The sequence below is a fragment of the Echinococcus granulosus genome (assembly GCF_000524195.1).
Source record: "Echinococcus granulosus chromosome Unknown EG_S00058, whole genome shotgun sequence".
Lineage (NCBI taxonomy): Eukaryota > Metazoa > Platyhelminthes > Cestoda > Cyclophyllidea > Taeniidae > Echinococcus > Echinococcus granulosus.
The window spans coordinates 66,435-79,078 of record NW_020170438.1 but is presented as its reverse complement, the minus strand read 5'-3'; the positions used below and the strand labels follow the sequence as shown (position 1 = coordinate 79,078).

Here is a 12,644-nt window from a genome sequence, read left to right as displayed (position 1 = left end):
AGGTGTAATATTTTAATGTTTGTTTAACTCCTCGTTACTGTTTCGCGAGTAACTAAGGCTCCGTCTTTGTTTAATAAACTTGCCACGCCTGTAGTGCCCAACCGTTCTCTACGTCAGCAATACCTGTTTTGCTATAGTATTACATCTTCTTTCATCTTAAGGGAAGTGTCGAGGTGCCACACTGTAAACTACTATATTCAGATCTAAATGATGGTACGCAGTAATGCAGTAACCATTGCATTGCAACGATAGGATCTTTCAAAGCCTTTAAAGTGATATCTGGAAGAAAAGCAACGAAATTAAAAAGGAGGTTATAGCAATTGAACTTGCTCACCTGTATTTAATTGTTTCAAAAATCATCCATAAAATTGAGAAGAATACGTTCTGCACACCCTTGTTTCCGTTTATGGAAAGTAGAAAAAATTGCCGCGGCTTTATAATTACGGTGGTTGAACTACATTGCTCCTGCAAAAGGTAATTGAAAGCCGTAAAATGGGCCGAAGTAAAGCATGAACAAGTAAAATTCCTACAAAAATGGTACTCTAAAGCTGAGCGCAATTTCCAGTTTTGTATAATAGTTAAATTTTAAGTAAAAGACAGCCTAAAAAGCCTTGAAAATTCTGTGCAGCAAATGTAGGTAATTGCTTGAAACTTCTTTAGTGAGGTACAAGCCTACCGCGAATTCCACGTTTATCAAGAGCTTTCTACTTCGAGGTCAAAAAACCTGGCCCTAGTCGAGTAGTATCAATATCACAGCCGCGGCTGCTTGGCCTTCAGTGGTAAGTTTATTTCGGAGATCTTTGTCCATGATCTACTACTAGCTATGCACTAATGGTCTTTTGAGGTTGGATTTTTAACCCAGAAGTGTTCAATGGATAGTAAGTGTATAGTTTGTGGCCCAATCAACAATATGCGCGTCGGATTAACGAAGCTTGGAGTGTGGAACTCGGTTCTCATCACGAGCATGTCAATCAGGCAGTGAACGATTTAAAATATACGAGTCGTTGTTAGCAAGAGAAGTGGATAACAAGGTGACAATCTGTTAAGCTTAATGCTTGTCATTCGTCGATGTGTGACATATGAGTGGTATTTATTTGTTTAGCTTCCACCGCAACTCTTCCTACCTTCTCTGTGATGTGGAGCTTATGTAGCTTAGTAACAGGTTTAGGCTCACCTCATAAAGCGAGGAGGCTAGCTTTATACTAATTATAAATAACATTTTTTGCGAGTTCTAAATAACAGGAAAATAGTACAGAAGGCGAAACGAGTACCGCCACACCGGATTCATAGTACATATAAACAGTTGCATGTTTATTACACGTCGCAACGAGTTGACATACAACTACAACGATAAATACTGCTTGATAGACCAACACAAAAACAAAATACATAGTCTACTCTTCAAACTAGGTTTAGTGATTCCAGGACAAAAAACAGCTCTAGTGCGTTTTGTTATCTTCAGCCTTATATAAAACCCCGATCGTAGCCTTATATATCCAGGGTCGTACTTTTGCTTACTGAAGAATGAAGTCATCACCTAATTCTAGCTAATACACAATGATAAATACTATTCCATCCTTCACCGATCTCCACACAGTAGATTCAAAATTTGATCCACTTTGTAACTTGACTTGCAGGGCTTCACTGACTTTCACTGTTTAAGGCTTGTTGGTGCTATCAAACAAGTGTAATTTATGCCAATCGTTATCCATGGGAACATTTACCTAAAGATAGGATAATTTTGATAAACAATCTGGGAACTTGGGTAGTATTAACATTCAGCATAACTTGGTCCTTACCAAGTTATCGGTATTTCGGTATTACCTACTAGTCTATCTCAAATTCATTTGGCTAATGAGAAGGCGAAAAAGCTTAGTCTATTAATGCGCCTTCTGTGTCTTCATAAAAATCTAAAATAAAGTTGACACAAAATCTCAAATGACTCAACTTTGGTTTTGTATTCGCATAGTATGAGACTGACAATAATAACAGCCCCTCTCGGTAATCTGTAGCTCATTTTGTCCCTTTGCAATACCTTGACTTTGGGTTCAAACATCAAAGTGGAAGACCTTGTCCACTCCGAATAAATTACCAACCAACACATTTAGTTAAGAGTTAAAATCTTCCCTTAAGACGCTGTAAGATGCATAAGTCTGAACAGCAGCATGATTGCATTTGTCTCCTACAGAGCATCGTGACACTGAGATAGTGACCGAAACCGCAGGGCTTGAAGATAGAAATGTACTGATGAGCTCTAAACTTAACCGTCAACCTGTTTGATACTACGACTGAAAAAAACATTAAGAGAAATGATATTAAAATAGCTCACTGTAAATCTAGAAGCCCAAGTTGGATTCATAAAATAGAGTCCATTAAGCAAATGTATTCGCTGTCGCGCGATATTCCGCCCTTTTCCCACGCTGCTAAGTTGAAATTAGAAGCGGCAGTATTCAATACAAAAAAGTGGGGACAACATGGGTGCACAATCCTTTGCGTTAGCAACGCGTCTCCTATTACACAGGCGCTGGTTGGAAAAAAAATATACGAGAATGAAGATGAAGAGGAGGTGCGTGGCCTTTCACGGCAAAAAAAGAGAACACGACACACCTTGTCACTCGCTGCGCCTTTGTAAGCGTGCGCGACAACTCTTTTATGCCCCTTTTCTATCTTTTGTCGTATGCACCAGGTAGCACAGCTGAAGTATCACTTTTCCTCTTGCGTTTCTACGCACAGGAATGAGCTTGGACGAAGAAGCGGGACAGATTAATGACACTTTAAGCATCGGAGATTGATAAAAGGTTTCATGTATTACATTTCTTTAGACATAATTATTCTGAAAAAGAGATAACTTCATCAGTTTAATATGCGGAAAAAATGAAACTGATGAATCACGGGAGTGGTTGACTCGGCCAAACAGTCACTGATGATGCATTTGACAATTAATGCCTTCCCAGATAGTGTTCCAACTTGGTCAAACATTTATCTGCTGCTAAGATATAAATTTGAATGAGTCTGACATTTTAACCTAGTTATGAAGGTTAGATTGGTAAGTGGATTTATTTGATGGGTTCTTAAGGACCTGTGGGAAATGAAGTTCTTCCAAATCGATGTAAACATCAACATTCCATTTGTCCCTTTTTAAATATGATATACACGCCGAATCACGGGATCCTAAATGAACCTGTAACCAGGAAAATCGTTGTTTTCAAGACTTTATCGTAATGATTTGATTAGTTGTTTAACTCTTCGTTTTGGTTTTGCTGGCACTAAGGCTCCCAGATTGTACTTTTGATAAGCAATGTGGCCTCTCTAGGCCTTTCAATGTCGGTAATGCATATTCTGCTCAAGTATTAAGCCTTTTTTTACCTTCGGAGAGGTCTTAGGACGTTACATTTTTTCCAAATATTTGCCGTGTTCAATTCCAAGATATGCTACTCCAAGTCTAAACAGTGTAATTATCCCTAATTCCTCAAACCAAGAAGGTTCTTTATGAGTTAATTTTTAAAGTTATTTGGGTGCAACGTGATATTGTGTCACAACAATCACAAGTTAATGCAGAACCCATGCCTCTTATTTAATGTCGGTGTCAAAAATGCCAGAATTTTAACATCACAATAGGCTGAAATTTCTCTCTAAAGCAAAATAAATGCAGTAGAGGTGCATGTAATATTTTCTTTCATCTGTTTTGAAATTCCTTCAAAGTTAAAGTGGATGCCTCAAAATTGAGGTCTTCTCCATCTCACCTATCTTAGGTATGGCTAACGTGTAACCATGACGTTAATCAAAAAAACCCTCTGTGATGTTTACCAGAAGAATGTGTAAACTGGAAAATTATCAAATTAAACGTATACCATATTTTAAAATATGTTGGCTCTAGTCATTCATAATCTCCAACCAATTAGGCAGGTAATGGGGCTGTTTGACTCGAATCTATTTAAACTTTGAAGCACATTACAATAATTTGGTTGGTTGCATAACAAACAGGACAGCTGATTTATCCTAGTGTTACGTAAAATTGACTCAAGAAATACAGTTTTTAACTGTCGTGGCGTACAAAATGAGTATGTGATTTAGTGATTCATCAATTTTTATCCAATTCCCGAGATTTTTAGGTCAAATCGTGTCATGTCACGTTGTCTACTGATTTTATAACCTATTTATCCATCGGATTCTGATAGAATCTGAGTACTAATTAGTTTGACTACCGGGCGACTTGTTTACCTGTTTGCAAGCACTCCTAGCCACACACTAGAATAAGCTGTGAATGTGTGAATGCGCTGAAGATTTATGTGTGAAGATTTTAGTCATACTTGTGATATATTTACCTGAATTCTAGAATTGATTTCTTCAATGCACGCCCCTGTGTGTTTCACCTTTTATATTTATGGTTAACGGCAGATAACTTTTGGTTCTTTACTGTCAATAGATGTCATGATGACCATATAGCAACTACTAGCTACAGGTTGGCTTTATTTAAATGAAGAAAAATTTCCGCCTCATTGAGTGAGACTTTTGGGTAAAATCAGTAAGTTAATTGGTTACTTGTCACCTCACCTAGAACAGTATAACTATGTGATGCGTAAACGGCATCTCAAAAAGCTGCCTTAAATGGAAGCGAATCAGTTGAGTAGCGCCTTATTTGTCTGAACTACCATCCTGCACGGTTATTGTTACGCTCTGATTGCTTTCTAACTCTTCCTTTTTGTTTCTTGTGCACTTGGGGCTCTACCTTTGCACTTCTACAGGGTAGCATGGACTTCAACACATGCTAGTGGCTGCCGGCCACCCTGTACGTCTGCAATGAGTTTTCTGTCCTAAAATTAAGTCTTATACCGTCTTCAGGGAAGTCACGGGAGGCTACAATCCTAATAAAGGGAGTTTTGGATTTGTTTGCTCTTATAATATCTTTTGTCTAATTGTTAAAATAAAATACGTTTGCAAATTCTGCACCATCTAGAAAGCTGGACTTAAATTTGACTACAAATACATCGTGCAAACCTCTCGAAGGTAAATCGTACTGAGTATCCTATTTAAAATGCTAGTATGGATTTTAAAGTTAGATTTCGTTGTGCAACATTTCTTTTGTAAAAATACTCTGCTTTTTCTAAGAAAAGGGTAGATATTACACATTTGTTTTTTGTGATACACGCTTTGATCATTTTCAATGGTTAATGACTTTACGGTTTTAAGTAATGGCCATTTTTGGGTGAAACCAAAAGATTACATACTGGAAGTATGCATTATTCATAGTCAAAAGAATTATGCGACTATTTAGTTGATGTTTTTTAACCAATGTTCTTATTCGATTTTTGTTAGTTGTTTTGGTATAGACGGAAAACGCCAATCTAACCCGTCCGTAATGATGGGCTCAGCATATGCGTCTAGGCCATACAAATAGTCAGGTTTCCAAATTTGCCAGTTCGCTATTTACCAAAACACTAAAACACCGAATAAAAATGTCACAATTTGACGGGCTAAGGCGACCAACCCGAAAAGGACATTGAGCCGACCGCAGAAACCGATAAAATGTGGAATGATTGACGCAAGACTCAAAAAAGGATATGCCGTAAATGAGAGAGTGAGGTGGGGCCCGCCATATTGTTTTTTAGCACTCCTCTTTGTTTTTGCTGTTCGCCATAGGTTGAGGAGGGGTGGAAGCAAATGCTCATCAAGAGCTCGTGACAGCTATCGAAGTATAAGTTTAGTCAGGTGTGTAAGTAGGTGGGGTATAACCCATTCTGCTTAGAGTGACACACACACCACGTATAATCGGGGTCTTGAGTCGAAATGTCGGTCTGATACACACATCGACTGGAATCTGATGTGCCGAATTTAGGTACTCTGTATTTATTAATCATCAGGATTTAGGTAAGGACGTGCATAGTTAATATTTTTTCCGGTGCATTTAACTTTTGGAAATGTTTTACACCACCTCTTTTTTCAGCTTCTGGAAATGTAAATGACCATCCACGAATTTTTTATACAAATAGGCTTCAGTATTTTTCCTATTTTCATCCCTACGTACTTCATCCTACTTTTTTCATGTTGAGGCACACCTTCTACATCCCATCTCAATGTGGAGTTAATTTAAGGCGATGAAATGTCATTTTAATCCGAGAGTGAGAGTGGGAGCTAAAAGGCGTAGGGAACAATTGCTCAAACGGAAAAAAATGCTTATCGTGGCAGATATTTCCTGATTAGGTATAGCAACATGAGGTTAGCGCCATCACAAGATGGCCTCCTTGTGTTAACGACGCCGAAAATGGAGGGTATAGGGACAATGCAAAAATTTTTGTTTTGGCTACAGAGTTCTCATTCACCCAACTTGTACAAACTTTTCTCTAAATAATTGTGGCAGCATGAGCAACAGTCGGTAAAGAAGAAGGAAAATCGTTGTGTAAGTAAGGATGGCGACCACCGAAACACGTCTGGCTTTCAGATAGACATAGTCAAAAGTGTTGACAGTTGGACTAGTAGGTAAGGGAAGAGAACGAACAAGAGAATAGATACTGGAGGGAGAATGATGTATTTTAAAGATTAGAGGGTGAAGATACAGTCCGTAGATTTAAAAATTCAGGCTACTAATGCCCTGACAATGAGTCAACTCAAACCATATCTGGTCAGGTGAAGTCGAATAAGGTAATTTTGTACTCTTTTCCTCCTCTTTATAAAATAGAGGAAAACAAAATTTACCTTAAAGCCTACACAATGGCCTTCCTCTTGCAGTTGGTTGTACGAGGAAACTGATGTAAGACGGAGGAATAGATATAGGTGTAATATAACCCGATTTCTCGAAATAAATTATTTACAAGGTTCACGGATTAGTAAAAAAAGGAAGGAAAGAAATAAAGCCGGGAACGGTGCGATACGATAAAAGGGAAGGTCATTGAATTACAAAGTAAAATCATTCTAAAAATGTAGTTTATAGCCCTGTTCTTATCTTTCCTTCCTTACCAAATTCTAAGTTGAATGGTGAATCGGAAGAGCCACCACCCTACAAAACTAAACGGCCTGTTACCTTTCGGAGTAGTTAATCGGATTTTTATCATTCAGTATCTTGCACGATCTTTAAAACACGGTTATGTATCGACGTGACCACTATTTAAAAAAAAATTAAGCAATTGTATCATTTTAATGGATATAAAGCACTAACCTTGACAATCTTGAGTCAATAAAGTGGAATGGATCTACCCACAAAAATGGGAGAAGGATGTGGCAATGAATTTGCATCGCAGCGACAGGGCTGTTGATTTAATTAGCTACGATGCATTTGGTGACTTTCGATGCACTCCTTCGTACATGCATAATAAATTGAGGAGGTTCATTTAGGGACTTGCAACCAAAGTGTAAACGATCTTGCATGACGTAAAAATGCTTGCCTCAGAGGATGGATGTGTGGATTAATTAATTAATTCACCTCCACGATGAAGGTTTTGACAGACCTTTTGTCGGTGGTCGTTAATATGCCTTCTCTTTTTTTGAAAAGATTTCAAACTTTACTCATTTTACTGCAAGCTATGGTCGAAAATTAGTGGATATCTACGGGATATTAAAAGCACAAGCGATTTGTTCGTTGGATGCTTAGCCGCTCAGCAGGAAGATATCTGCATGCGTGGTGTCAACGCGTCAAAGTCGACCGGCAGTAAGCCCATACATCAGTGGTGAAGACTTGTCCCTAGTCCACAGCCCTGGTACTAAATTCTGTGAATCTTTTTATCGAAGATGTTGGCTCCATGCAAACCTGCACTTTAAAAAAGGCATAGAAAACCAGTATTTTTGTGAACATTATGTCAAGATAATAATGCAAACAGTTCCAGCAGCAATCAGCCTATACGAGATTGGGCGAACACCAGGATAAGGGTTTACAAATAGTAGGCAACAATGTCTTAAAGCGAATGCAGTTCTTATTTCATTAAATTCTTTCATAAAGTCGAAAACGTCGATTTGACTAGGCCACAGATATCAAAGCATTTTTAGGAACCTGACGCATAATATAAATTTGAAAATGCCAAATCCAACACAAAGTTATTCATTCATCAATCTATGACTACTTAATCGTAATTTTCATTGATATTCATTGAATAGACGTACACCTTTGCAGTACCTCATTATTTGCATTAGCCCATCATGTTATTTTTCAGGGAAAAAAGATGTTTCTTGCAAGGAAAAGAAAAACTGTTTTTTACTATAAACACAGATTCTGATGGCATTTAGGAAGCTTTACCATGGATTGCAGAGCTGCATATCTCTTCAGGCTTAAAGCTTTTACTTTTAAACCAAAAAAGAATTATAAATTCGAAAAAAATGATTCCCTTAAACCCTTCTTAAGCACTGATGTTTTCAAATACTTGATACATTCTATAGGGGTCCCATTTTTCTGTGGTACCAACTACTTAAGACACGTGGATTTGAATAATGATGTGGATTGGTAATGACTGACAATATTTCTTTATTCGTAACTGCACTGACAGGTTCAGGGCGGCTTTAAAAGTTTGAGCTTCAGAAAATTATGTTTGATAGTGTGAATCAAATTGTCAAGCCCGGGAGCTTGTCAAAAAAACTCAAATCCTTTAATCGGGTGGGTCATTGTTTGTGACCCTCCTTCCTATAATACTTAACCGAGCAAGGCTTCGATGTCAAAAAAAGTTCAAAAAACACAAAGTAATATGTGACTAAAACCGGAACAATTCCTCAATTGATGAAGGGTCGCCACGATCAAATCTAACCACTTTAAAGCCAGCAAATATCAGATAAGCCCATCCCATCCCCTGAGGCGCTCCTGTCATGGTTTTGACAGAGGTCCGCATTAATCAGGAGAAACGATAATGCTGTGGCTCGGTGGTGTGGATTTATTCATTTTTTACATTATGAAAAAGGTGACTCATTCATCATTGGCTGAGTCACCGGTACCACATTCGGCCTTGAGAATGTTGCCTGTTATTTTGCTCTCTTTGGAACGGTTCGCTCAGTGCACCTTGGTATAATAGGCAAGGAAAATCAAGGATTGTGGTGGGCATTTCGGAACCAGATTAGGCCAAAGACATTCTGCCAATTACCATTGATCATCTGAATCATGGTAAACGAGTTATTACCAACGGGATCGCATGACACGAAACACCATAATTGCCTATAATATCACTGTCCACGACGGGTGGAGATTCAACCACCCTGGGCGGAAGATGATTTTTGGGAAACTTAAAAGGATAGTATTGTGGCCCCTCTTTGTGCATTTTCGGTGTTACCCGTAGTTATTCTCCTCCGTTGACCATCACAGCCTCAATCAAGTTAAATGAAGACAACCACGGGGCCAGGCAATGATCCAGAATGAGAAGAAATTCTAAAGTCTGACTTTTTGGAATATTAAGTGCTGTTTAAGTTTAATCACAAAGCCATGTTATCCTATAGCGAGTGCCTTGAATCCGTGTATATGCGTAAGCTCGTCTAGTCCATCTATTTGACTGCATTACATAAAAGAGCGCCTTCGAGAACTGTCCTTTGTCTTTGGTTGCAAACTTATTGCTACACGGCCATCAAGCTAGATAATTCATTGAGCCTTCTTAACATGAAGTATTGCAATTTTTCACAAACTCACACGTCTAGTAATTCTTTTGCCGAATATTTTTAACACTTTTGTAGCAACTAGACAATTTTGTCAGCTTTGTACCTCAATACACGGTGGATGCCTCGCCCTTATGCAATTTTCTGCTTTATGCCCGGCCAATCTGAAATAAAAGAGGCACTTTTTAAGTTGCGAGTGAAACTTATTGTCATTAGCGTAGTGCTCAATGTAAATCTGAAAACACCGTTTGAAAACAGGATGAAATCTAAAATGCCTTCCTGTGTATTACAAACTAAGTCCGTTTACAAAGATGACTTATCATCTTTTTCAGTAATACTTGATTTTTAATTAAATCCTCTAATCTGAATATGTTTCCAGAACACTCTCTTAACCCACGCGTTCATGTTAAAGACCACTTTTTAGACTGCATGACTTTCTATTAGTTTTTTATTGCCTTATGTTGGATGCTGCAAGACCTGTTTATATCAATTTAACAATCTTGATTGCCTCAGAAAAATGGGTCTTAATGAAGTTGTGCGGAGGAACTTCAAGCTATTCAATTGCAAAGAGAATCAGCACACAAGACACGTCAAAACCCCAACTATTCAGCTCTCCATCGCCTAACAATGCGTACTTCTAACATTGTCCAAATCAAAGCATTCCGCCTGCCTATTTTTCGGCCAGATTGAAAAATATTTACCACTTTTCTTTCCACCATAAAATCAAAAGAAGGATGTAAATTCTTTGAGACTTGTTCAAATCCTAATCGACGTCTACCACTAGGCTAAGCCTTACCTACAATAGCCAACTGAGAAATAAACCATTTTTTAGGCAACGAACTACTTTTTCTCCCCTCTGAATGTTCTTCCTTGTTTTGGGAAAGAAATGTTTGTGTTCATGGAAGAAGTTGATCCACAATCACCCATTATTATCAGCTTTAATGCTTCAAAGTTGTTGGTGCTGTCTCGCCAAAGTTCTTAAAAAGGCCTTAAAGTATCCTATTTAACACAATTAAAAACAGTGGGTGTTTACAAAAACAAAACATTTTTAATTCTATGTGTCCTGGCAAAAGGCGCTTTTTAGTGACACTTAAGTTGCAACATTCCCACTGTTACTTCAATCCCACTTAAAAGGAATGCTCTCTAATTTTACCTCTATTACAAAATAATTCAACTAAGACGGCGAATTATAAAAAGCTTGTTCGAATCTTCATCGAGGCTATTAAAATGTCTTTTCTACCCACCCCAAGTCTAGCCCATAGACGCCACAGTAGATGAGGAGGAGGAGGGGGCAGGGGAGAGTTGGGCCAATAAGAAACACGACTATAAGCGGAAGAAAAAGAGAAAAACTGGGAAAGAGAGGAGAAAAAAATGTTTTCCCTTTTTTGTCTTTCCTTTTCTTGCTCCCCAATGTGTGTGTATGTTGGGGAATGTTCGCGGCAACGGCGGTATCCAACCTATTCATTCAACTCATTTTGTCCCTACCTCTCTCTCTCTACATTGCCGTGTCCCCCTCCCCAATCCCCTCTCTTTAGAGTAACAAAAAAGAGGCAGAGAGATATATTTTTTCTCGCTTCCTTCAAGGTTTGTACAAATGACTGTTTTTGTCTCATACAATAGCCAATGGTGAAGAATCTAGCAATCTGCTTGGCAGATGCGGTTTTTTTCTCTGCCCCTCAATAAGGTCGCTCCCAGTTTGAATATCTCTCTCTCTGCATCTATATCTCCATGTCTATCGCAGCTTTTTTTATTCTTGTCAAGTGAATAAATGCTTTTTATTTAGTAGAAGCCAATCATTTTCCTATGACAGTACTATTAATTACAACTTAGTTATTTTTACAGCTTATCCATTAGTTGTCTCATAATACTCGGCCATTATTGTTCCATTCTTTGCTTTCTAAGATATAGATCCACTCTTCGTATTCTTGCATACCTTCTTCTAATCTGTTTTTAAGTCAGCGTCCTCACAACGTCTGGTAGTGGGTTTAACTTACAACCAGTTTACCCTGTACTCCAGCACTTCAATCTTCTCATGGCTTTGGGGCTCCTAGCATACTTTAACATCCACCAGCTTATAGGCAACGTGGATGAATTGGCCAGCATTCTACACTCTACCTTGTTTTTCAAATGATCCCTTACAACAGAGTCGCGTACCACAGTCGTAGTACTCATGAAAATTCAAGTACTCCTTAAGGAGGGACTTAATAGGTAAAGTTTTGTTTGAGAGAAAAGAAGACCTTCAAGGCGCTAATTTTTATTCGACCAGAAGCCTTGAAACTCCTTTAAAAAGATATGCTAAATAATTAATTTGCTCAGGCTATTCTAATCATTTGTTGGCTGATTGAAGGATAAGGAAAATAAACCTTTTTCTCCATAATTGAGGATTTTTTCACAACTTTTTATCGGATCTGATGTGAGTACAGCACAAAAGAGAATTTTGCAGGCCAAAAATCAGAATAAAACTTAAACATATCATGAGAAGTACAGGCAAAAGGTGTTTTACTGTAAAAGAATGCTAAGAACTTTGTCGTTTCTGAACCCGTAAGAGCCAGCAGAAGCTAGTTGATTTCTTTTGAAGGCGTTTACATCGAGCCCTAAAGCCAAGTTTATTTGAACATTCAAGTCATGAAAAGTGATGTACAAAAAGGTAAGGCAGCCAAAGGGGTTAAGCAGTTACTTGTCAGTCATTGGAGAAAAAAATATATTTACATTATTTTTGTGCTTTTTAAATTTTTTGGTCAAAAGTCTATGATATATCGTAGAAAGTCTCATAACTAATTTCACTATTATTGGTACTTTTTAACAGGAGGTTTAACAATGTAGGTAGTGACGATTCTTTCTTTACTTAAAGGTCGATTAAGGAGAATATTTCTTGTAAAGACTATTAAATATCGGAATAACTATTTGTTTAGATTTACACCAGCTCCTGATATTTATGATTTGAAGATCAGGAAGTAGTATAAACAATTCCCTATTAGAGATATTCTTCTGCATATGGGAAAATGTTCTGGAATTTACGTAAGGAAGTCTGTTTTTATATGTTTAGGAGGGTAATGTACTCAAGAGATTTACTCTCGGTAAGAAAA

At 37.9% G+C, this 12,644-nt stretch overlaps 1 protein-coding gene across 1 annotated transcript; it reads left to right on the top strand. All coding sequences in view use genetic code 11, as the record gives it.

Moving 5' to 3' along the window:
* Positions 1-2,380: 2,380 nt before the first annotated feature.
* Positions 2,381-11,689, top strand: EGR_06496 (hypothetical protein; the record flags this gene model as incomplete). The annotated part of the gene is made up of 2 exons (XM_024495745.1): positions 2,381-2,566; positions 11,576-11,689. The coding sequence occupies 2 exons, from the start codon at positions 2,381-2,383 to the stop codon at positions 11,687-11,689; spliced, it is 300 nt and encodes a 99-aa protein (XP_024349809.1).
* Between the last annotated feature and the right edge of the window lie 955 nt (positions 11,690-12,644).